The sequence below is a fragment of the Ascaphus truei genome, chromosome 4 (genome assembly GCF_040206685.1).
Source record: "Ascaphus truei isolate aAscTru1 chromosome 4, aAscTru1.hap1, whole genome shotgun sequence".
NCBI lineage: Eukaryota > Metazoa > Chordata > Amphibia > Anura > Ascaphidae > Ascaphus > Ascaphus truei.
Window position 1 is genome coordinate 110,755,728 of NC_134486.1, and position 25,288 is coordinate 110,781,015.

The window sequence follows — 25,288 nt, forward strand, 5'->3', positions numbered from 1 at the left end:
CCAAGCTCCAAGCATCATCCATCATCCCGTGCCATGTCATGTCAGAATAGTGCCTAGTAAATATGGGCTTTTATACCTATTTTGTCTTTTGTAGTAAGGATTTTCTGCACTTGTATGGATAAAGGAAAACTGAATTATATTTTTGGCTTATTGTGATACCTATATAAACATTTAGACCTTGACATTGTTGTACGTGAGTTGCAGACCGCATGACTAGGCAGGATATGTGTGGTTAGAAAAGATCATGCACAACATCGATGTATAATGCTTAGGTTGGGCCAATAAATAGTGTCACATCCTGTTTTTTCCTATTTCAGTTCATTTTTCCTGTTTCATGTGCCTGCATACCTTTGCTTTATATCAGTGGTTCTCAAACTGTGGTCCTCCCCAAAACCTTTTACAATTCCCCATTTTGTAGTCTGCGCATTTTCTATTCAACAAAGCTGAGTTTTAAACATAGGTGCAATGTTTAAATATATGCTGGTTAATAGGTGTGGTGTGTGTGCGTGGTGCGTGTGTGGACTATGTTAGTCGGAAGAGAAGAAGACAGTGGGGAGGGAGACTGAGCTAAACGGCTTCTTAATACATTATTTAATTTATAATATGTATTACATAATTATACACACACACACACATACACACTGTATATTTGTGGGTTTGAAATCCAAACTCTGCATTGAATGAACTTTGAAATCCAAGTTTCATTCGATCCAAAACCTGGGAGAGGCTCTTCCTAGGATTCGTTATTTTTTTTTGTTTGTTTGTTTGTTTGTTTTTTAAAGACATTGGTTGAACTTTTCGAGGGGGAAAAAACTGTGGTCATCTCAATTTCAATTCCCCTCCCCCCCCCTTTAATTTTGTACCTATTCAAAACAAAAACAAAATCCATTCAAGTTCCTGAAAAACTAAGACACAAAAACATTTTAAAATGAGTGCAAGTGCCCACTGTGAGCAAGTCCTGCTGAATGATGATTAGATTGGATGTCCCATTGTATTTTATGGTTCAGATGGTGCAAAGATGAAATATTTGTGCATGAATCCAAATACAAGCAGTAAATTGAGAATCAGTGCAGAATGATAAACTCCATGGAGATGTTTCAGGTAGGAGTATGCCCCCAAATGATAGCTGTAATAGGGGATCAATGATTAGGTGGGTCTGAGGCTGATATACCCTCTATAAAGCACAGAGGAGGGAAATGCCTCTAAGGCTGCGGACATGGTCGGGCAGACCGCGCTGTCCCGTGCGGACGCTCTCCGTTGAGCCCTGTCATCCTCAATGAGGTTGTCTTTAGAAGGGGCTTCCGCGAGCGTCCGCAGGCGTGCTGAAGCGAGCTGAATTAGAGCAGACAGCTCAAAATGTTTCCGAGCGCACTGGGGCTTTGAAGAGCCAATCAGAGTGAAGACGTTGATGTTGGCGCCGTGATGTCGGTGGCGCGTGAGCCATCGGCGCCGTGACGTCATTGCCATGCCTCCCAAGCACGCACGCTGCCTCGTCTGCAAAGCCATGAAACCACCCAGCCTAGAGTGGCCCCACAGGTCGCTCACCACGTTAAAACGCACCTCATTCGGAAAATGACGATGGACGATGACGTTGAGGCGTACCTGTCAATCTTCGAGCGCACCGCAGTACGCGAAGGGTGGCCAGCTGAGGAGTGTACGGGAATAATTGCTCCCTTCCTGGTGGGTGACTCACAACAAGCCTATTATGACTTAGAGCCCGAGCAAGCTAAAGACTATGACACCCTGAAGGCGGAGATTATGGCACGGCTAGGGTTCACCCTCGCGGTTCGGGCCCAACGGTTCCATTCCTGCCGTTAAGATTTAGAGAAGACACCCCGCTCACAACTATATAACCTTATACATAGTTACATAGTTACATGTAGATGAGGTTGAAAAAAGACTTCCGTCCATCAAGTTCAACCTATGCTAAATTTAGACAACAGATACTTTATCCTATATCTATACTTACTTATTGATCTAGAGGAAGGCAAACAAAAAACCCCATTAAGGGGAAAAATTAATTCCTTCCTGACTCCAAGAATTGGCAATCGGATTAATCCCTGGATCAACATCCTTCCCATGTATACTTATTTCGTATATCCCTGTATACCTTTCCCATCTAAAAAGATGTCCAACCTTTTTTTGAACAAATCTATTGTATCTGCCATCACAGTCTCCATGGGTAATGAATTCCACATGTTAACGGCCCTTACTGTAAAGAACCCTTTCCTTTGTTGGTGGTGAAATTTCCTTTCCTCCAACCTTAAGGGCTGGCCCCGAGTGCTTTGTACTGCCCGTGGGATGAATAGTTCTTTTGAAAGCTCCTTGTATTGTCCCTGAATATATTTGTATATAGTTATCATATCCCCTCTTAGACGCCTCTTTTCTAATGTAAATAAATCTAATTTAGCTAGCCTCTCCTCATAAGTTAGAATGCCCGTCCCCTTTGTTAATTTGGTGGCTCTTCTCTGCACTCTCTCTAGTTCCATAATGTATTTTCTTAGGATTGGTGCCCAAAATTGTACTCCATATTCAAGGTGTGGTCTTACTAATGCTTTGTAAAGGGGCATAATTATGTTTACTTCCCTTCCATCCATTGCCCGTTTGATGCAAGATAAGATCTTGTTTGCCTTTACAGCTGCTGCATGACATTGGGCACTATTGCTAAGCCTGCTGTCTACAGGCACTCCTAAATCCTTCTCCATCAAGGATTCCCCCAATATATCTCAATTTAATTTGTAAGTCGCCTTTTTATTCTTGTATCCCAAATGCATAACCTTACATGTATCTGTATTAAACCTCATCTGCCATTTACCTGCCCACATTTCCAGTCTCTCCAAGTCCTTCTGAAGAGAAATTACATCCTGCTCTGATTCTATTACCTTACACAATTTAGTATCATCAGCAAAGATGGAGACTTTGCTTTCGATCCCAACCTCAAGGTCATTAATAAACAAGTTAAAAAGCAGGGGTCCCAGTACCGATCCCTGAGGTACTCCACTCACGACTTTAGCCCAACCTCAAAAAGTTCCATTTATGACAACCCTCTGTTGTCTGTCCTTTAACCAGTTTTCAATCCAGTTGCATATATTATTACTGAGTCCAACTTTCTTTATTTTGTACACCAACCTCTTGTGTGAAACCGTATCAAAAGCCTTTGCAAAATCTAAATAGACCACATCAACTGCATTACCCTGGTCTAAATTCCTACTTACCTCCTCAAAGAAACAAATAAGGTTAGTTTGGCAAGATCTAACCTTCATAAATCCATGCTGACTATTACTAATAAGTTTGTTTTCCATTAGGTATTCCTGAATATTATCCCGTATTAAACCTTCAAGTAGTTTCCCTACTATTGAAGTCAGGCTTACAGATCTGTAATTTCCCGGTTGTGATCTAGCTCCCTTCTTAAATATAGGCACCACATCTGCTTTACGCCAATCTTGTGGTACCGAGCCTGTGGAAATTGAGTCCTTGAATATTAAATATAATGGTTTTGCTATTACTGAGCTTAATTCCTTGAGAACTCTTGCATGTATGCCATCGGGGCCAGGTGCCTTATTTACTTAAATTTTTTCAAGTCGCTTATGAACTTCTTCCTCAGTTAACCAATTGTTCATTAATATGGAGGTTGTGGCTTACTACTCTTGAACTTGATTCTTCCCTGGTAAACACAGAGGCAAAGAATTTGTTTAATACCTCAGCTTTTTCCTTATCTCCAATAATCTGCCTACCCATCTCACACTGAAAGGGTCCTATATTTTCTTTTCTCATTTTTTTGTTATTTAGGTACTTAAAGATTTTTTTACGGTTGACCTTACTTTCTATTGCATTCCTTTTTTCATTATCCATTTTTGCTAATTTGATTGCCCTTTTGCAATTTTTGTTACATTCCTTATAATTCTGATACGATGTCTCTGTCCCTTCTGACTTAAAGAATCTAAACGCCTTCCTCTTCTTGTCCATTTCCTCCCCTACCTGTTTATTTAGCCACATTGGTTTTGACTTATTTCTTTTATACTTATTACCCAAGGGTATACACTGATAAGTGTGCTTTTCTAACAATGTTTTAAAGACTGCCCATTTATCTTCTACATTTTTCCCTGCAAAAACATCATCCCATTGTATTACTACTAGATTAGACCTCAGTTTATTAAAATCTGCCTCTCCAAAGTTGAAGGTCTTTGTTGAACCCAAGTAATCTGTTTTTTGATCATTTATTTCAAACTAGCTGAGAGACTCGGCGTTGCCCGGGATGTAAATGCGTAATAGGTAGTATTATTTATAAATCGTGGAACAATAGGTGACTGTTTGTTGTAAAGGTTGGATAATAATATTGAAAAGAAAGATGGAAGAAAATGTAATACGATGTTGTATAAAAATGGTTTATTGTAACCACACCACAGTACAATGTATATTTTGGTGCCATAAGTGATGTAAAAATGTGAGGCGTGTGTCCTGCTAGGGTGTGAGGCGGCGGGTGGCGCGTGGGTTGTGAGTGCTGTCTGCGAGTGGGGGTCCTGCTAGGGTGTGAGGCGGCGGGTGATGCGTGGGTTGTGAGTGCTGTCTGTGAGTGTGGGTCCTGCTAGGGTGTGAGGCGGCGGGTGGCGCGTGGGTTGTGAGTGCTGTCTGTGAGTGGGGGTCCTGCTAGGGTGTGAGGCGGCGGGTGGCGCTTGGGTTGTGAGTGCTATCTGTGAGTGGGGGTCCTGCTAGTGTGTGAGGCGGCGGGTGGCGCGTGGGTTGTGAGTGCTGTCTGTGAGTGGGGGTCCTGCTAGGGTGTGAGGCGGTGGGTCAGTGATGTCGGTGCGTAGGGGCGGGAGGCAGCAGGTGTGTGTGGCGGCAGGTATGTGTCGAGTGTGGCGGGTGTCTGTTGAGTGCGTGCAGCGGCTGTGAAGCGGTGGGTGAAAGGCAGAGGCGGCCAGAGTAAGGGCGGGTGAAAGGCAGAGGCGGTGGTGGGGAGGCGGTAAGGCGGGCAGGAAGGCGAAGGGCGGCGTGGAGGGGAGGTGGAGGGGGGCAAGGGGTGGAGGAGGGGGCAAGGGGTGGAGGAGGGGGGCAAGGGGTGGAGGAGGGGGGCAAGGGGTGGAGGAGGGGGGAAGGGTTAGAGGAGGGGGGGAAGGGTTAGAGGAGGGGGGGAAGGGGTGGAAGTGTGGGAGGGGGTGGGAGGGGAAAGGGGTGGAGGGGAAAAAGGGGTGGAGGAGGGAGGTGGTGGGAAGGGGGGAGGGGGGAGGTGGTGGGAAGGGGGGGGAGGTGGTGGGAAGGGGGAGGAGGGGTGAGGTGGTGGGAAGGGGGAGGAGGGGGGAGGTGGTGGGAAGGGGGAGGCGGTGGGAAGGGGGAGGCGGTGGGAAGGCGTGGGGTGGGAGGCGGTGGGAAGGGGGGTGGGAGGCGGTGGGAGGCGGTGGGAAGGGGGGGGAGGCGGTGGGAAGGGGGGGGAGGCGGTGGGAAGGGGGGGGAGGCGGTGGGAAGGGGTGGGGGGAGGCGGTGGGAAGGGGGGGGAGGAGGTGGGAAGGGTTAGGGGAGGTGAAAGGGGGTGAGGGGAGGTGAACGGGGGTGAGGGGAGGTGAACGGGGGTGAGGGGTGGGTGAGGGGACGTGAAGGCCGCTCACTCACCCGTCCGGCAGGTCCCACGTGGATCTGAGGCGGGAGGCAGCGTGTTGTGGCCGCTCCCCCGCTGTGTCCCGGGCGCTCGCTCGCTCCCCCGCTGACTGTAGCGGCGCCGGGGGAGGGGGGTATCGGGGAGACACTGACACTGGGGGGGAGGGGGGGTGGAGGGGAGGTGAAGGGGGGTATGGAGGGGAGGTGAAGGGGGGGTGGAGTGGAGGGGAGGTGAAGGGGGGTGGAAGTGAGGTGAAGGCCGCTCACTCACCCATCCGGCAGGTCCCACGTGGATCTGAGGCGGGAGGCAGCGTGTTGTGGCCGCTCCCCCGCTGTGTCCCGGGCGCCGCCATCTTGGGTACTCGGCGCCGCGAGGCAGCCTGCCTGGCCACTGGCTGTTCCCCCGCCCGGGAAGGGGTGAGTTGTAGCGCCGGGGAGTGGGGGGCATGTATATGTGTGGGGGGGGAGAGGTGGGAGATATAGAAGGGGGGTCTCGCACTGCCGCTGACACTGGGTGGGGGGGGGCGCTGAAGGGGTAATAATAGTGTGTGTGTCCCGCTGACTGTAGCGGCGCCGGGCGAGGGGGGGGGGGGCGGGGTGAAAGCGCGGGAGACACGGGGCGAGGAGGAGGTGCGCGCGGGTGCTGTGTGTGTGTGTGTGTGTGTGTGTGTGTGTGTGTGTGTGTGTGTGTGTGTGTGTGTGTGTGTGTGTGAGAGAGATGTGTCCTTTGGCCCGTCACTCCGCCTCAGGCCAATGAGAGGTGTGCGGGAGCGGGCGGGCCAAGGGACCAATGAGATTGCCGCCAGGGACGCAGACATACAGTGCTTTCAGAAATATATAGTAGATGAGACCATGTTATGATCACTCTTACCCAAATGTTCCAGGACTTGAATATTTGTTATTACTTCTACATTGTTTGATATGACCAAATCCAGAACTGCCCCTCTCCTGGTTGGTTCCTCAATAATTTGGGTCATATAATTGTCTTTAAGCACCCCCAAAAACCTGTTCCCTTTTGTTGTAACGCTAATCTCATTGCCCCAGTCTGTGTCTGGATAATTAAAATCCCCCATTATGCAAACATGACCCAGTTTTGACGCCTTTTCCATTTGCAAAAGTATTTTAGCTTCCTCAATCTCACAGATATTTGGTGGTTTATAGCATATTCCCACAAACATTTTCTTTATACTTTTACCTCCACTGCTAATTTCTATCCACAAAGTCTCTACATTTTCATCATTCCCTTCATAGACATCATCCCTTATAATAGGTTTTAGATCCGGTTTAACATATAAACATACTCCACCTCCCCTTCTATTTGTTCGATCCTTCCGAAAAAGAGAATAACCCTCTAAATTAACTGTCCAGTCATGAGTTTCATCCCACCATGTTTCCGTAATGCCTATGATATCATATTGCTCCCTTGCAGCTATTAATTCAAGCTCCCCCATTTTATCTGGCAGGCTTCTTGCATTAGCAAGCATGCATTTCAGTTTTTTTTCAGCCTGTACTATTATCTTATCTGCTCCTTCTTTTCTGCTCCCACTTGGTTTAGTCCTTAGAAGTTTTCTAGTATTATCTATATATACTATGGGTGTCTGCTTGTCAAACTTGCACTTGCCCCCATTCTACCTCCATACCACCTTGAAACCTCATCTATTCCATTTAGTTCATTATCTGTTTCATTCCCCTCCCCCCTCCATCCTAGTTTAAAATCTCCTCCAACCTTTTTAGCATTCTCCCCCCTAGCACAGAAGATCCCTCTTCATTGAGGTGCAATCCGTCCCTAGAATATAGATGGCACCTCTCAGAAAAGGAGTCCCAGTGCTCTAAAAACCCAAACCCCTCCTTCCTGCACCACTTTCTTAGCCATGCATTAACCTCCCTGATCTCTGACTGTCTCCCTGCGGTAGCGCATGGCACTGGTAGTATTTCAGAAAATACTACCTTGGAGGTCCTTGCCTTAAGCTTTTGGCCTAGATCACTGTAATCATTTTTTAGAACCCTCCATCTTTCTCTAACTTTGTCATTGGTGTCAACGTGTACCAAGACCGCCGGATCAATACCAGCCCTCCCCCCCCCCAACAATCTGTCTACCCGATCCGCAATGTGCCGAACCCGAGCGCCCAGGAGACAACAAACTGTTCGGTTCATGCGGTCCTGGCAACAGATTGCCCTATCTACCTTCCTAATAATGGAGTCTCCTACCACCACAATCTTTCTTTGTATCTGAGCTTCCTGAGTCCCCACTGTGCTGGAGGAACTATTCCCCTGGCTGCTAGAGGAATTAGTCTCCCCCAGCCTTGCCATTTCTGCCCCAACATTCCCAATATCTTCACTCAACATGGCAAATCTATTGGGATGTGTCAGCTCAGAAACGACCTGCCTCTCCCTATTACCCCTGCTTCCCCTTCTAACTGTCACCCAGCTACCTACCTGCTCCTCACTAACAGAAACCAAGATACCTACCTGCTCCTCACTAACAGCGCCACCATCTGCACCACTAGTCGACGCAAGGGCCTGCTCAGTGAGCTCTAATTCCCTTTCAAGATTGCCAATGTCCCTCAATATTGCAAGTTGCCTCTTCAGATCAGCAATCTCTGACTCTAAAGTGACCACCAGCTCACACTTCTCACAGCGATATGCTCCTTGGAACAGCTGCTCCAAGTGCACATACATGTGGCAAGATGTGCATTGAGTGGCATTTTCAATCCTGCTCATTCTAGCAACTATGAAGTTTAGAAGTACTAACAGTAAACTGTACTTCAATAACTATACCTTGTTTAACCGCTTCCTTGTTCAAACTGCTTCTGGTTCTAACTGCACACACTTTAAACAACAAGCACTTGAAATCAACCACACAGATCAGTCAGTACACGCAAGCTCAGGATTCGTTAGAAGCCTCTGTTTAAATAAGGACACCCACCAGGTGTGTTAGGTTATCAATTAACTAACCCCACCCACTGCAGGTGTGTTAGGTCAGCCAATTAACCAACCACACCCACTCTGCCTCAGGCAGGAGAAAGGGAACAAAAAGTTACAGGCTTCAAATTACAGCACACTTTAAAAATAGATTAACCCCCTGCACACTCCCAAAAAACAGCCACCCCTGCTAGTATACCCATTACTTCCCTTTCCTTCTGGTTCTAACTGCACACACTTTAAACAACCAGCACTTGAAATCAACCACACAGATCAGTCAGTACACGCAAGGAAGTGGCTCACTCTGCAAGGAAGTGGCTCCAGCCTGAGGTATGTTCCATCGCTGCAGTTCTCGAAAGAGTCGTTATAGACCGGTTCCTGAGGGGTCTCCCCCGCACCATCCAGAAGTGGGTGAGCCATAGTGACCCCAAAGACGCCGAACAGTTGGTCGCTTTAGTCAAATGTTACTTGACTGCCGAAGAGATGTCCAAGAGTTCAAGTCCAGATGAGTGCTCCGGTTCTCGCTTCCTGTGCTCCAGGAGGTCCGATAAGACTGTTCAACCCGAATAGGAATCCCCAAGGACTCATTGACTTGCGTTAAGGAGTAGGAAGTCCCACAGCACCTAGGAGGGAATCTGGTCTCGTTGTTCCCAGTAGACTGGAGACAAAACACCGACCCAGTTTTGGAAGGTATCTAGAGTGCTACAGATGCCATGAACTTGGACATGTGGCCGCAGTTTGCCCTCGGAACACGGAACCAATGGAATTTAATTTTTCTGTGGGGCATGGTTCGCGCTGGGTTTCTACGATTCAGCACAGTTCTTGCAGTTCAGAAGAGGACAATGAGGACTTCTATGTGGCCCCGCGGAAAGGACAACCTCCGTGTGCAACAGAAGCTGCAGGGAAAGTTTACCCCGTGGCATCAGAAAAGACCAGAGGTGGACTACAACACAGAGCGCTTGGCGCAATCGTCACAGGAGTGACTACTAGCCTTGGTATGACAAAGGCTACCGATACCACATAATCAGAAATCCAAGTGAGTCTGACCAAAAGAGTGTTGACTGGAAACGGTTCTATGAGGCGTCCCAACAAGACGTTCAACACCTCATCGGCAAGCAAGAAGTTTCTCAGCGAGAGGTCTGCACGTTAAAAACAGAGCTGGGTAAAGTAAAGCAGCAAGAGCTACAGGAGCGACTGAGTACCCAGTGGGTCCCCGCCGAGCAGCATGATGAGCTGAAGGCCACCCTGAGCCTTACCCGAGCATCACTGGAAGCAGAATACGAAAAAACTAAAAATGTCCAAACCTTGGATTCTGAAAAACTGAAGTTGGATAAAAGGCTTCTAGAGCTAAAGCGGATAACTGAACACACGTCCCAGCAACTCACAGCTATAAATGAGGACAACCTCAAGCTGGAGAAAGAGCTAGAGAAGCAGAGAGCCTGCTCCATCACCAAAAATCGGTACTCCCGGGAGAAAGAGGCATGGAAAACAGAAGCAGCAGCAATCCTATCGACAAAAACTACAGAGATCCAAAATCTGAAGGATGCGCTGACACAAACCCAGAGCAAGCACCGGGAAGAGATGAAGGCCCTAAGAGGAATTGAATTGGCAGCTGCCTTGAGCCAGAGAAGAAGTATAGAAGGACAGCTTCAAGACCTGAGGAAGGACCTGGAGTTTGAGCATGCTGGCCGCAAGAAGGTAGAGAAACAACAGCGTGACCTAGGCGAAATGCTCGAAGCTCTGAAGACTGAGTGGGACACTACGCTGGACTCTATTACTGCTCAGCAGGAGGTCTAAGGCCTCGGTCCCGCTGCGCTCGTTGGCGCGGGCGGCGGGTCGCGAGTTCCCCACCAGCAGGGGAATCCTCGCGAGCCGGTCCCGGTCCCCCCTGGCTGCACAGAGCACTACACACTGTAGCGCGTCAGCCGCTGGAGACACCAGAGAATGGTGTTTTCTAGCTTTGACGCGTGACGTGTGTGGCTGTGAGCCAATGGGGAGGGGAGGCTTCGGGAGGAGGAGAGGCTTCGGGGAGCGGGGAGGAGTGTGGAGTGAAAGCAGGTGAGTGCCTTTCTCTGTGTGTGTGTCTGAGTGCGTGCCTGTCTGTGTGTGTATGTGTCTGAGTGCGTGAGTGCCTGTCTGTGTGTGTGTGTGCCCGAGTGCCTGCCTCTGTCTGTGTGTGTGTGTGTGTATGAGTGCGTGAGTGCCTGCCTGTGTGTGCGCGCGTGTGTGTGTATGAGTGCGTGAGTGCCTGCCTGTGTGTGTGTGTGCGCGTGTGTATGAATGAGTGCCTGCGTGTGTGTGTTTAAACTTTTACCTTCCAGCTCCAGCCCGAGTCCGTGGAGGGAGGGGGGGGAGAGTAGCGGGTCCCTCCGCTCAAGCCACGCCCCCCCTCCCTGTCAAACCGCCCACCTCCCGCCCACCTCCCGCCCACCTCCCGATCAAACCTCCCACCTCCCGCCCACCTCCCGCTCCGGCTCCCGCTCCCTACAGACCGCAGATCGCAATCTGTGTATCTCAGCGCACCGCCTGTCAGCAGCGCAGGTGCGCTGACTCTGGGAGCGGGGCCTTAGCCTAATGAAGAAAACCTTTAAGAAGAGGAGGATGTCAGACATGTCTGACAAAGAGGTTGGTGCACGGGATAGTGCACAGGCCGCTCACAGGACAATGTTTCGCTGGGGGGAGGGATATGTGATGCCGTCACTGCCCTCTAAGGGTTAGAATGGGGCAGTTGTGGGACTTTACAGCTCTCATAGAGTTAATCCTCTTGAAAAGGTCTGTTCAGCTGAGAGTTAATGAGCTAATTAGCCTAGCCTGTATAGTCAGGAAGTGATACAGAGATTCCCCCCCCCCCCATGCTGTCAGACACACACTGTTGAGAGTTATACAGAGAGGGTGAGAGACACTGCTGCTAGACTGATCTGAAGACACACACAGATAGCCCTGTGAGAGACTGAAAGGAGACCTGCTGCAGGTACAGTGAGTAAAGTGGGGAAAGAGTTTAGTTCTCCACGATTAGATAGGGACTAAGCAGTATTAGTCAGTACTCCTGGAAAGAGTTAGGTCTTTTGTTTCTGTTTTGTGTTATGAGTTAACCCTGTACCTGCTTTGTACCCTGTAAATAAACCCCTGCTTAGAAAGTACAGTGTTTCCAGCCTTTGATCTGGACAAAAGATCCGACGCTGGGACTGAGACGTCACAATATATACACATATATACATGAGAAACAAAACAGCGCTAATACACAGACATAGGTGCCCTTATTTAGACACTTAAATAATAAATAAATACAATACCAATAAATGATAGAGTCATGTAGGGGGAACAAAATGTCCAATGTAATGTCCACACAAAAGGTAATAATGGTAGCCAAAAACCAAGGTGAAAAGCGGGGGGACTGTTGCATCCAGGGGAGAATCACTCCCCAAAGTTCCAATGTAGAAAAGAAAGAAAAAGCACACACCCCTAGTGCATTATCCTCAATAGTAAAACATGAAAGGTTTATTGAAGCAAATGTGTGATAGGCAATTCACACTTACAAGATAAAATAAGGCCAAATGCACATAAAGGTATCTTTTGGTGAGTGTATAAACCTCTGGTCCCACTGGGTGGAGGGAACTTATATGATAACTCACTGCCAGCAGATCCGCAGCCTCGCTGTAATGGGCTGCACACGTGCACAACACACCTTTGTGCGATAAGGCAATGTCAGGATCCAGGTTTAGAAGTACTTTCCCCTGTGTCTTGCTGTCCTTCGTTTCGGTTCCTTCCTCAGGGAGCCTGAGGAAGCTTGTCATCAAGCGAAATGCGTAGCTCAACCTTTTTTTCCCTTGGAGGCTTCCGTAGCCAAACAGTGAGGGGTCGCGTTCCTAACATTTCAAACACCATCTTGAGTTCCTACACTCCGAAGCGCTGCAGAGACCAGAGAGGAGGAACCGAAACGAAGGACAGCACCCCCACTGATTTCATTTTCCGTTTGTATTACTTGTGTTTTTTATCTTTGTACTATTAAAATACCTTTTAAATTCCGGTGGACCCCCAAAAAAATTGTGGGACCCTTGGAGCCAATTGGGGGGCATACACATCGCAGCTGTGGCAGGAACCCTTATGGGTTTTGACTCACACATGCCCGTGTGAGTATTAACTATAGCCTTCCTTTCACACCTATTCTCCCTGGGGAGATCACCCAACATTTTCTCTATGGGCACTAAGAAGTATTTGTACTGATGTCTATTTTAACTCCTTTCTTCCACCTCGGGGGACATTGAATACTCTGAGGACCTGTGAATCCACCTGCAGTGGAGGGGAAGACGTGGACTCCAAGTAAAGATCATCTGCAGAGTTTAGCCCTGAGAGGCTTTCACGCACACAGGCCCGTGTGAGTATATATATTCACTTATCCATTTTTACTTTCATCATCCCACAACCTAAGCATATTGTTCTTTTAAAATATTTTACATTGTCATTGTTATATGCTGATCTGCGCTCCCCTTGCTTTCCTATTATCATGCTCAAAGGGCTGTTTTTTGCCGGGTTAGATCACGTTCTGCGATCTAACCAGTGAGAAAACAGAGGATCCCTCCTCTTCTGTTTGCCACAAAATGGCTGCCGCAGTTACGTGACCGCACTGTGCCGAAGGGGCCGTGGCACTCAGGCACTACAACCCCCCGGCATTCAAAGGGTTAAGTAAAAGCGTGTTCCATAGTTTGGGTAAGATTAGTGAAAAGGTTTGACATGGGAGGGCTGTAGAGCTAAAAGGGGCAAACACGAGACGACCTTGGGTTGAGCTGAGTAGGGGTGTAACGAGAGATCACAGTTCAAATAAGGTATATTCAGGTTTGATTATTTTGTGGAAACCAGCCAAACATGGAGGCAGGCTGAGTTCAGGGTGGATACTACGGCAGCGAGCTTCTGTGCGCGCCTCCGCCGCTCGCTCCTGCAGCCCTGCGATCTCTGACTTATAGGCTGCGCTTATAGTGACGGCGACGGTGACGTCGCCTTGCCGTTGCTGGAAAAATCAAATTGACTTGGCTTCCAGCGATCACGACCAAGCCGTCGCTCCGTCACGTCGCTTCTACTATAAGCACACGCGATGGAGGCAATACATTTGTTTTGCCGTGACGTCGCATCGCCGTCACCGACAATATAAGCGCAGCCTTCGCTGCAGGAGTTGGGTCACGGCGTTTGGGGGCGTGGAGAATGTGTCACGTGACGCGACTGCAGCCTGAAAAATCCATTTCGGTTGTGGTGGCAAAATGTAGGGTCAACGCTGTACTTTGCCGCCACAAGAAGCTGCAATGTGACATGGTTCGTTTGACATGGATCGTGTGCCGATTGTGCGTGCGCTTACGTCACGTAGTATCCACGCTGAACTCAGCCTTAAAGACTGGGGGTGCTTCAGCCCCTTACCCCTGGGTTACTGGGTACATACATTTTTACCTTATGGAAATATATGCTGCTGATTTTATGTATACAACATAACCACATAAATAAGAATTCCTGCATTAAAAATGCAATATACAGCTATATCTGGAGAGACAGCAGCCTGGCCTGCGTGCCATTTATTACACAATGCAGTTGCTCTGGGAGCTGGGGGGTTAACTACCTCACTGCACGTTTGAGCATGAAACGCGGAGATGGTAACGGCCTTGTCACCCTGGCAACAAGTCGTCCAATCGCGGTGCAGGGAGTGGGCGTGGCTCCGCTCTGGCCCTTCGCCCCCTCATTGAGGTCCATTCTCCAGCCCGCCTCTGGCGAAGCTGGTTGGTGGGAATCATGGAATCACGCGTGCGCAGTGAACGGCTCGAACCGGAAGTGGCAATACGGTGCGCCGACATCACAAGTCCCGCCCTCCAGCAGGCTGAGTGTCCGCCTCGCGCTGGTGTGAGGAGCAGTTGTTACGTCACAGCGGGAAACAGGAGCGGAGACATGGCGGCCTCTCCGGAGCAGTGCGAGGGAGGGGAGTATGAGACCAAGCCCAAAAAACTGAAGACCGGGCTGGAGGAGGACGGGGAGATAGATGATACCTCGGAGGAGCAGGACAGGGAGACGGCGGGAGCGGTCCCGGGAGCGGGGAGCTGCGGGGTAATGTGGTGACAAGCGCACATGTGTCTGATATATATATTTATATATATATATACATACATACACACACACACGGGAAATATGTATGTATTGTACATATAAATATATACATTCTGTGTGTGTACATGTACTTTTAGTCTGTGAGCAATGCATGGTACCTACAACCTGTGTGTGTGTGTGTGTGTGTGTGTGTGTGTGTGTGTGTGTGTGTTTAATTTGCTTTAAATGTTGTGAAATGCTTTTGTGTTAAAGTATTTCCCAATTCCCCTCATTTTTATGTCTTCGGAATGGAAGTCACTGCTCAATGATTTTTTATATATATATATATTATATGTGTGTGTGTGTGTGTATATATATATATATATATATATATATATATATATATATATATATATACACACACACACACACATATAATATATATATATATATATCTCTAATCAAACTGGGTGTACCTATAGGAACACATCATCCCTAAGCCTGCTAGTTGGCACATAGCACAGCAGATGCTAATGCCAATTATAGACTATGGGGACATAGTATATGGCACGGCACCCCAAACCCGCCTTGGCAAACTTGACACCCTCTACAATTCAATATGCCGTTTTGTTCTCCAATGCAACTACAGCAAACATCTTGCGAAAAGCTCAAAGAACTAGATTGGTAATCTCTTGTCTAGTCGCAAAGTTTTTGTCCTTTTTTTTATTTTTTATTATTACTTCAACTACTTTCTGGGCAAGCTACCCGTCTATCTGAACAAGCTCCTCGCCCCTACCACATGCAGCACTTATCATCTGAGATCAGACTCCAAAAGACTCATGGTTCCAAGGTTCAGCAAAGTATCCGTCCGCTCCTCCTTCTCTTACCGTGCACCCCAAAACTGGAACAACATACAGGAGACTCTCTCAGCCACTACCAGTCTTAAGTTCTTAAAAAACTAAAGCTATCTCACATTTTAATCTGGTCTGTAACTATTACGCCTATATTATATATTATTTTTAACTGTTTATGTATATATAATGTATAATCCTGTTCATTTAATGTAACCATGTATTTGTCATCATAACTTTGTGCCAACACATACTTGAAAATGAGGTAACTTTCAATATGTTACCTTTACCTTATATAAATATATATTGTATCGGTATCTCATTGGGTTTTTTTATGCAGAGAATATCCACTTGGACAATATATAGAATTATTCCTTTAGTCTCGGACATTGTGCACAGACAAATGGGGTAATTGGAATAAAGGAAAGTGACTGGTGCTCAATAATTTGCACTTAAAATAAGACAGTTTTTTATTTTATATATATATATATATATATATATATATATATATATATATATATATATATATATATATATATTTTAGTGTTCGACAAACCTATACATTTGCTCGCCCCGGGCGAGTGGATTTAACCCCCGGGCGAGTAAATATTGGCCCAAGCAGCACACGTTTGGTACTAGGTGGCGAGTAGATTTTTTTTGTGTGGCAAGTAGATTTTTTGGTGATTTGTCAACCACTGTGTGTGTGTGTGTATATATATATATATATATATATATATATATATATATATATATATATATATATATATATATATATATATATATATATAAAAACACGTGTTTTTTTTAAAAGAATCAGTCACTTTCCTGATAGCTATAGAGCTAGAGATATATGCACCAGATGCTTGGGACCCTATGGAAGTTCACTCACATAGCACATATCTTTATAGAACAATTTAACTGCAGACACATGCTCATATAACTCTATAAATCCGGTCCTCGTTTATCAGACATGATGCGTCCCGCAAACCGCTGTTGGATTGCGCGCCCATGTTAATCCACGGCGTGCGAATGCATCCAGCGGGCTGCATTATCCAGCGTTTGATAAGGCATTCGACGGGAAGCCGGGTACCAAGGACCACCTGTGATACGCACAGGCGCGCGCACACTCCTCGGTATCCGATGGCCCGTTTTCCGTTGAATTTCTTATCAGACGTCGGAACTGCTTATCTGATGCTCGTCGCCGAGGATTAACATGGACTGTCTGTTATTCGGTGGCGGTTTGCGGGACGCATTTTGTCTGATAAACGGGGACCGGCTATACGGAGCTGTGTGTGTGTGTGTGTGTGTGTATCTTATCTATATCTTAATATATAAAATCGAAAGGTTGGAACAAGCTGCGGTGAATCTGATTGGTCCTCAGCCTCTGGCCAATCAGATTGGTGGCTCTGACGTCACCCAACTGCCACTCTCTTCCCCCTCGGCCACACACACACACACACACTCTCTCTGTCCTCTCCCCCCTCCTCCCCCCATCACACTCACCCTCACGTGCGCCGCCCTGCACCGGCTCCCGGAGGAGGGGAAGCGCGGCGCGGCCCTCCTGGCCAGCCACCAACGCTCACTTCCCTCACTCCCCGGCGCTCACTTCCCTCCCTCCTTGGCGGGGGGACAGGCAGTGGGCAGGCAGCCTCCGGAAGGACCCCCTTCCATCTGCAGCTGCCTCGGGGCTAATGGCTCCCAACCGTGAGCGCGACAACAAAGCAGTGAGACGCTGCGGGACAGGGCGGGTGGGACATGCCCTTCCCTCTGGACCCCTTCCCCACGGCGCTCCCTTGCTTGCCCGCATGGGGAGGGAGATGGGCGCGTGGAAGGGGGGGGTGCGGTGGTGGTGCGCACTCACGGCTGGCGGGAGGTTGGGAGCCGCCTGTTCGGATCGCCGGACGTTCCACTCTCCCTACCCCCCCCCCCCTCCTGTCCACTGTGTGTGTGTGTGTGTGTGTGTGTGTGTGTGTGTGACACTGTGTGTGTGTGACACTGTGTGTGTGTGACACTGTGTGTGACACTGTGTGTGTGTGTGTGTGTGTGTGTGACACTGTGTGTGTGTGTGTGTGTGACACTGTGTGTGTGTGTGTGTGACACTGTGTGTGTGTGTGTGTGTGACACTGTGTGTGTGTGTGTGTGTGTGACACTGTGTGTGTGTGACACTGTGTGTGTGTGTGTGTGTGTGACACTGTGTGTGTGTGTGTGTGTGACACTGTGTGTGTGTGTGTGTGACACTGTGTGTGTGTGTGTGTGTGTGTGTGTGTCACTGTGTGTGTGTGTGTGTGACACTGTGTGTGTGACACTGTGTGTGTGTGTGTGTGTGTGACACTGTGTGTGTGTGTGTGTGACACTGTGTGTGTGTGTGTGTGACACTGTGTGTGTGTGACACTGTGTGTGTGTGTGTGTGTGTGTGTGTGTGACACTGTGTGTGTGTGTGTGTGTGTGTGTGTGTGAGACACTGTGTGTGTGAGACACTGTGTGTGTGAGACACTGTGTGTGTGTGTGTGTGTGTGTGTGTGTGTGTGTGTGTGTGTGTGTGTGTGTGTGTGTGTGTGTGTGTGTGACACACTGTGTGTGTGTGTGTGTGTGTGTGTGTGTGTGTGTGACACACTGTGTGTGTGTGTGTGTGTGTGTGTGACACACTGTGTGTGTGTGTGTGTGTGTGACACACTGTGTGTGTGTGTGTGTGTGTGTGTGTGACACACTGTGTGTGTGTGTGTGTGTGTGTGTGACACACTGTGTGTGTGTGTGTGTGTGTGTGTGACACACTGTGTGTGTGTGTGTGTGTGTGTGACACACTGTGTGTGTGTGTGTGTGTGTGTGTGTGTGACACACTGTGTGTGTGTGTGTGACACACTGTGTGTGTGTGTGTGTGTGTGTGTGTGTGTGTGACACACTGTGTGTGTGTGTGTGTGTGTGTGTGTGTGACACACTGTGTGTGTGTGTGTGACACTGTGTGTGTGTGTGTGTGACACTGTGTGTGTGTGTGTGTGTGTGTGTGACACTGTGTGTGACACTGTGTGTGTGTGTGTGTGACACTGTGTGTGTGACACTGTGTGTGTGTGTGACACTGTGTGTGTGTGTGTGACACTGTGTGTGTGTGTGTGTGTGACACTGTGTGTGTGTGTGTGTGTGTGTGTGTGTGTGTGTGTGTGTGTGTGTGTGTGTGACACTGTGTGTGTGTGTGTGTGTGTGTGTGTGTGTGACACTGTGTGTGTGTGTGTGTGACACTGTGTGTGTGTGTGTGTGTGACAGTGTGTGTGTGACACTGTGTGTGTGTGTGTGTGTGTGTGTGTGTGACAGTGTGTGTGACACTGTGTGTGTGTGTGTGTGTGTGTGTGTGTGTGTGACACTGTGTGTGTGTGTGTGTGTGTGTGTGTGTGTGTGTGTGTGACACTGTGTGTGTGTGTGTGTGTGTGTGTGTGTGTGTGTGTGTGTGTGTGTGTGACACTGTGTGTGTGTGTGTGTGTGTGTGACACTGTGTGACACTGTGTGTGTGTGTGTGTGACACTGTGTGTGTGTGTGTGTGTGTGTGTGTGTGTGACACTGTGTGTGTGTGTGTGTGTGTGTGTGTGTGTGTGACACTGTGTGTGTGTGTGTGTGTGTGTGTGTGTGTGTGTGACACTGTGTGTGTGTGTGTGTGTGTGTGTGTGTGTGTGAGACACTGTGTGTGTGAGACACTGTGTGTGTGTGTGTGTGTGTGTGACACACTGTGTGTGTGTGTGTGTGTGTGTGTGTGTGTGACACACTGTGTGTGTGTGTGTGTGTGTGTGTGTGACACACTGTGTGTGTGTGTGTGACACACTGTGTGTGTGTGTGACACACTGTGTGTGTGTGTGTCACACTGTGTGTGTGTGTGTGTGTGTGTGTGACACACTGTGTGTGTGACACACTGTGTGTGTGACACACTGTGTGTGTGACACACTGTGTGTGTGTGTGTGTGTGTGTGTGTGTGTGTGTGTGTGTGTGTGTGTGTGTGACACACTGTGTGTGTGTGTGTGTGTGTGTGTGTGTGTGTGTGTGTGTGTGTGTGTGTGACACACTGTGTGTGTGTGTGTGTGTGTGTGACACACTGTGTGTGTGTGTGTGACACACTGTGTGTGTGTGTGTGTGTGTGTGACACACTGTGTGTGTGTGTGTGTGTGTGTGTGTGTGTGTGTGTGTGTGTGTGTGTGTGTGTGTGTGTGTGTGACACACTGTGTGTGTGTGTGTGTGTGACACACTGTGTGTGTGTGTGTGTGTGACACACTGTGTGTGTGTGTGTGACACACTGTGTGTGTGTGTGTGTGTGTGTGTGTGTGACACTCCTAGGATGGGGACCGGAGCTGCGCATGGGGAGGGGGGAGCGGAAAAACAGACAGGGGGAGAGGAGGGAGCCAGACAAGGGGAGAGGAGGGAGCCGGACATTTTAAGCCCGGCCAACGCCGGGTGCCTGTCCTGTCAACTGCCCCCCCTCCTGTCCACTGCCCCCCCCCCTCCTGTCCACTGCCCCCCCCTCCTGTCCCCTGCCCCCCCTCCTGTCCCCTGCCCCCCCTCCTGTCCCCTGCCCCCCCTCCTGTCCACTGCCCCCCCTCCTGTCCACTGCCCCCCCTCCTGTCCACTGCCCCCCCTCCTGTCCACTGCCCCCCCTCCTGTCCACTGCCCCCCCCTCCTGTCCACTGCCCCCCCCTCCTGTCCACTGCCCCCCCCCCTCATGTCCACTGCCCCCCCTCCTGTCCACTGCCCCCCCCTCCTGTCCTCTGCCCCCCCTCCTGTTCACTGCCCCCCCCCCTCCTGTCCACTGCCCCCCCTCCTGTTCACTGCCCCCCTCCTGTTCACTGCCCCCCCCTCCTGTCCACTGCCCCCCCTCCTGTTCACTGCCCCCCCCTCCTGTCCACTGCCCCCCCCCCCTCCTGTCCACTGCCCCCCCCTCCTGTTCACTGCCCCCCCTCCTGTTCACTGCCCCCCCCCCTCCTGTCCACTGCCCCCCCCTCCTGTCCACTGCCCCCCCCTCCTGTCCACTGCCCCCCCCTCCTGTCCACTGCCCCCCCTCCTGTCCACTGCCCCCCCCTCCTGTTCACTGCCCCCCCTCCTGTTCACTGCCCCCCCCCTCCTGTTCACTGCCCCCCCTCCTGTTCACTGCCCCCCCTCCTGTTCACTGCCCCCCCCCCTCCTGTTCACTGCCCCCCCCTCCTGTCCACTGCCCCCCCCCCCCTGTCCACTGCCCCCCCTCCTGTCCACTGCCCCCCCTCCTGTCCACTGCCCCCCCCCTCCTGTCCACTGCCCCCCCCTCCTGTCCACTGCCCCCCCCTCCTGTCCACTGCCCCCCCCCTCCTGTCCACTGCCCCCCCCCTCCTGTCCACTGCCCCCCCCTCCTGTCCACTGCCCCCCCCTCCTGTCCACTGCCCCCCCCTCCTGTCCACTGCCCCCCCCTCCTGTCCACTGCCCCCCCCTCCTGTCCACTGCCCCCCCCTCCTGTCCACTGCCCCCCCCTCCTGTCCACTGCCCCCCCTCCTGTCCACTGCCCCCCCTCCTGTCCACTGCCCCCCCCTCCTGTCCACTGCCCCCCCTCCTGTCCACTGCCCCCCCTCCTGTCCACTGCCCCCCCTCCTGTCCACTGCCCCCCCTCCTGTCCACTGCCCCCCCCTCCTGTCCACTGCCCCCCCCTCCTGTCCACTGCCCCCCCCTCCTGTCCACTGCCCCCCCCTCCTGTCCACTGCCCCCCCCCTCCTGTTCACTGCCCCCCCCCCTCCTGTTCACTGCCCCCCCCCTCCTGTCCACTGCCCCCCCCCCTTCTGTCCACTGCCCCCCCCTCCTGTCCACTGCCCCCCCCTCCTGTCCACTGCCCCCCCCTCCTGTCCACTGCCCCCCCTCCTGTCCACTGCCCCCCCCCCTCCTGTTCACTGCCCCCCCTCCTGTTCACTGCCCCCCCTCCTGTTCACTGCCCCCCCCCCTCCTGTTCACTGCCCCCCCCCCTCCTGTTCACTGCCCCCCCCCCTCCTGTCCACTGCCCCCCCCTCCTGTCCACTGCCCCCCCTCCTGTCCACTGCCCCCCCCTCCTGTCCACTGCCCCCCCCTCCTGTCCACTGCCCCCCCCCCTCCTGTCCACTGCCCCCCCCCCCTCCTGTCCACTGCCCCCCCCCCTCCTGTCCACTGCCCCCCCTCCTGTCCACTGCCCCCCCCTCCTGTCCACTGCCCCCCCCTCCTGTCCACTGCCCCCCCCTCCTGTCCACTGCCCCCCCCTCCTGTCCACTGCCCCCCCCTCCTGTCCACTGCCCCCCCCTCCTGTCCACTGCCCCCCCCCCCCTCCTGTCCATTGCCCCCCCCCCCTCCTGTCCACTGCCCCCCCCTCCTGTCCACTGCCCCCCCCCCTCCTGTCCACTGCCCCCCCCCCTCCTGTCCACTGCCCCCCCCTCCTTTCCACTGCCCCCCCCTCCTGTCCACTGCCCCCCCCTCCTGTCCACTGCCCCCCCTCCTGTCCACTGCCCCCCCCTCCTGTCCACTGCCCCCCCTCCTGTCCACTGCCCCCCCTCCTGTCCACTGCCCCCCCCTCCTGTCCACTGCCCCCCCCTCCTGTCCACTGCCCCCCCCTCCTGTCCACTGCCCCCCCTCCTGTCCACTGCCCCCCCCTCCTGTCCACTGCCCCCCCCTCCTGTCCACTGCCCCCCCTCCTGTCCACTGCCCCCCCCTCCTGTCCACTGCCCCCCTCCTGTCTACTGCCCCCCCCCCTCCTGTCTACTGCCCCCCCCCTCCTGTCTACTGCCCCCCCCTCCTGTCTACTGCCCCCCCTCCTGTCTACTGCCCCCCCCCTCCTGTCTACTGCCCCCCCCCTCCTGTCTACTGCCCCCCCCCTCCTGTCTACTGCCCCCCCCTCCTGTCTACTGCCCCCCCCCTCCTGTCTACTGCCCCCCCCCTCCTGTCTACTGCCCCCCCCCCCTCCTGTCTACTGCCCCCCCCCTCCTGTCTACTGCCCCCCCCTCCTGTCTACTGCCCCCCCCCTCCTGTCTACTGCCCCCCCCCCTCCTGTCTACTGCCCCCCCCCCTCCTGTCCACTGCCCCCCCCTCCTGTCCACTGCCCCCCCCTCCTGTCCACTGCCCCCCCTCCTGTCCACTGCCCCCCCTCCTGTCCACTGCCCCCCCCTCCTGTCCACTGCCCCCCCCTCCTGTCCACTGCCCCCCTCCTGTCCACTGCCCCCCTCCTGTCCACTGCCCCCCCTCCTGTCCACTGCCCCCCCCCTCCTGTCTACTGCCCCCCCCCTCCTGTCTACTGCCCCCCCCCCTCCTGTCTACTGCCCCCCCCCCCCTCCTGTCTACTGCCCCCCCCCCTCCTGTCTACTGCCCCCCCCCTCCTGTCTACTGCCCCCCCCCTCCTGTCTACTGCCCCCCCCCTCCTGTCTACTGCCCCCCCCCCTCCTGTCTACTGCCCCCCCCCCTCCTGTCTACTGCCCCCCCCCCTCCTGTCCACTACAGAATGCGGTAGTGCAGAGCACAGGACTCCACAGGACAGCAGTGATGAAGATAAAAGTTTTCTTTATTGGCACGTCATGGTGCAGACAGGTATGGGTGCAAGATCTCCTCCTCTTACGCGTTTCACGCCTGTGTTTGGCGCTTCGTCAGAGAGTCATACCTGTCTGCACCATGACGTGCCAATAAAGAAAACTGTTATGAGACGTACATGATTTTATATTGGCTTGCGTTTTATTAACAGTTTACAAAGCGAAGCCGATACTCTTAACTCAACTTGCACTGAAATACATATGCGACAAGAAGTAAATACTCATTCCTATCTGAAATTTGTTTGTGTTTCTATGCGTAATCCCTGATACGCTTATGAGCGATTTGATGTGCTGACCCATTGAGCTGTAAATCTTTAGAGGCCCTTTTTAATATTTAGGGCCCTTTTAATAAGCAATTCCAAGCTGTAAATCCATTTACAGCTCATTCACAAGGGACAGCGTTGGGTCCCTTATTAACAACATATAGTGCATAGGAGCAGTGTTTCGCTCTGTGTATGCGCTATACAAGACATTAAGATAGACGGCCCTTACAATGCTCTGGCCAGCAGCATCTTCTCTACGTTAAAAAATCCTCTTGGGTTATTTACTAAAGTCCTGGCTACAAGACTGGGGTAAAACCAGCGCTAAGTAATTGCACCAGATTTATCAAAGTTTAAACTCCAATTGCCCGTAATGGAATTTCTTTCTTTGATAAATACGCTGGTGGCCTTTTCCCAATTTTGAAGCCAGGAGACTTTGGTTATTACAGCACAAAAATAACCCCGCTACAGCTTAAGTAGATGATATTGAAGTGTTCACTAGGTATAGCTACACGAATACAGAAGAACTGGAAACCTAGTTATAAGCACTCGATCACTAATATGATAAATGAAGTAATTAAAAATAATTTGTCAACAAATGAATAAAATAAAGGGTATTAAAATCAACAATGTGTGTAATGACTCTGGTCGTTGTGCAAGCACTATATGAATGCTCACGACCCTGTATTGGTATATATCAGATGGCTTGAATAAGTCATCATAGGTACTATAAATATAGAAGGCTACTAAGGAGAAGCCTAAAACTCTAACTCCCGAGAAGAGTGCAAGGATAATATAGATCCCCAAATGGATTCCTGAGTATAATCTCTCATAGTCCTGCACTCATAATAATGGTGGCAACAAACTGATGTTATATTGTCAGACGCACCCCTGCATCCGCACTGAAAAAAATGAGTATCAGTGCAGATGACAATTGGAAGTGCACAGAAATACCTTAGTATGATGTAACTTGTATTCAGTAATATTCAAGTGGCTATTATGAGTAACAGCTTGATCCTAAGGACCTTTATCAGCAACAATGTTTTCGGAGTAGTGGTGTTAGGAGTGAGACATGCCCCAAAGTAAAAGGTTAAAGCAGCACACTATTGATAAGCAGTACAGTACAAGGCTCCAGCTACACTGATGGTGCATGAAATCGGTACCAATGTCTGTGCAAACATAACAATTAAGCTGCATGAGGCAGCTGAAATTCAGAGACTGCTACAGTTGGCTAAATACAGACCACAGATCACTTTAGTGTTAAACGTCAACTTCTGTACCCGCATCGATCATATCAATACGGATATCAATTTAGAAATACTGCACAGTAGCTGGTAGGATTCAAGTGAAGATCTTAACAGTAGCTTAATTGGTGGCACGCGCCTTCACTCGCGCTGATCGTATTCACCATATTAGTGCTAGTGTCAGTGGAGATATGCTATAACCGGGGTCACGCTAATTTTAAAAAAAATGGCCGCCACGCGCCCGATCGGGAGGAGGGGGTGTGAGGCGCCGGCAGCCCTACACGATCCCCAGCAGCCACTGTACTAGCCCCAGCAGCCACCGTACTTCCCCTCCGCACTTACCCCAGCAGCCGCCCTACACGATCCCCCCCAGCAGCAGCAGCAACTACCAGAGGTAGGGGGGGGATCTGTGTGCCTGCCTGTCTGTGTCTGTATGGCCCGCGAACGATGTTATAAATATCCAAATGGCCCTTGGCAGAAAAAAGGTTCCCCATCCCTGCTCTAGACGGATGCTTGCTGTGCTGAAGACGGATGTTTAACCACTCGCAGCATCGCAAACTTAGTATCTGTGGAGGTTAAGACAAATGTAATATATTGAGGCCCTACTTATTGGTAGCTCAACATAGTGGGGGATATGCCTGTTAAAGAATTGCAATCATTTGTATACCTTAGGTGACAAGTTGCCACCCAAGTGACATATGCAAGGGGAGGGTGACAGTTGGTCACTATTCCCTTTCTCCCCTCCCCCCCCCCCCCCCCATCTCTTGTACTTGTCACTTGTGGTCCTTGTCAGAGGGCTGGCCGTCGGAGATGAAGGGACT

At 51.0% G+C, this 25,288-nt stretch overlaps 1 protein-coding gene across 1 annotated transcript in view; it reads left to right on the forward strand.

Moving 5' to 3' along the window:
• The first annotated feature begins 14,290 nt into the window (after positions 1-14,290).
• The window catches only part of LOC142493018 (heterogeneous nuclear ribonucleoprotein L-like), a 46,316-nt gene continuing 35,318 nt past the window's right edge, over positions 14,291-25,288 (forward strand). The window contains exon 1 of the mRNA XM_075596403.1: positions 14,291-14,595. Coding sequence (XP_075452518.1) covers positions 14,440-14,595 — 156 coding nt within the window. The 5' untranslated portion in view covers positions 14,291-14,439. The remainder of the gene's footprint in view (positions 14,596-25,288) is intronic.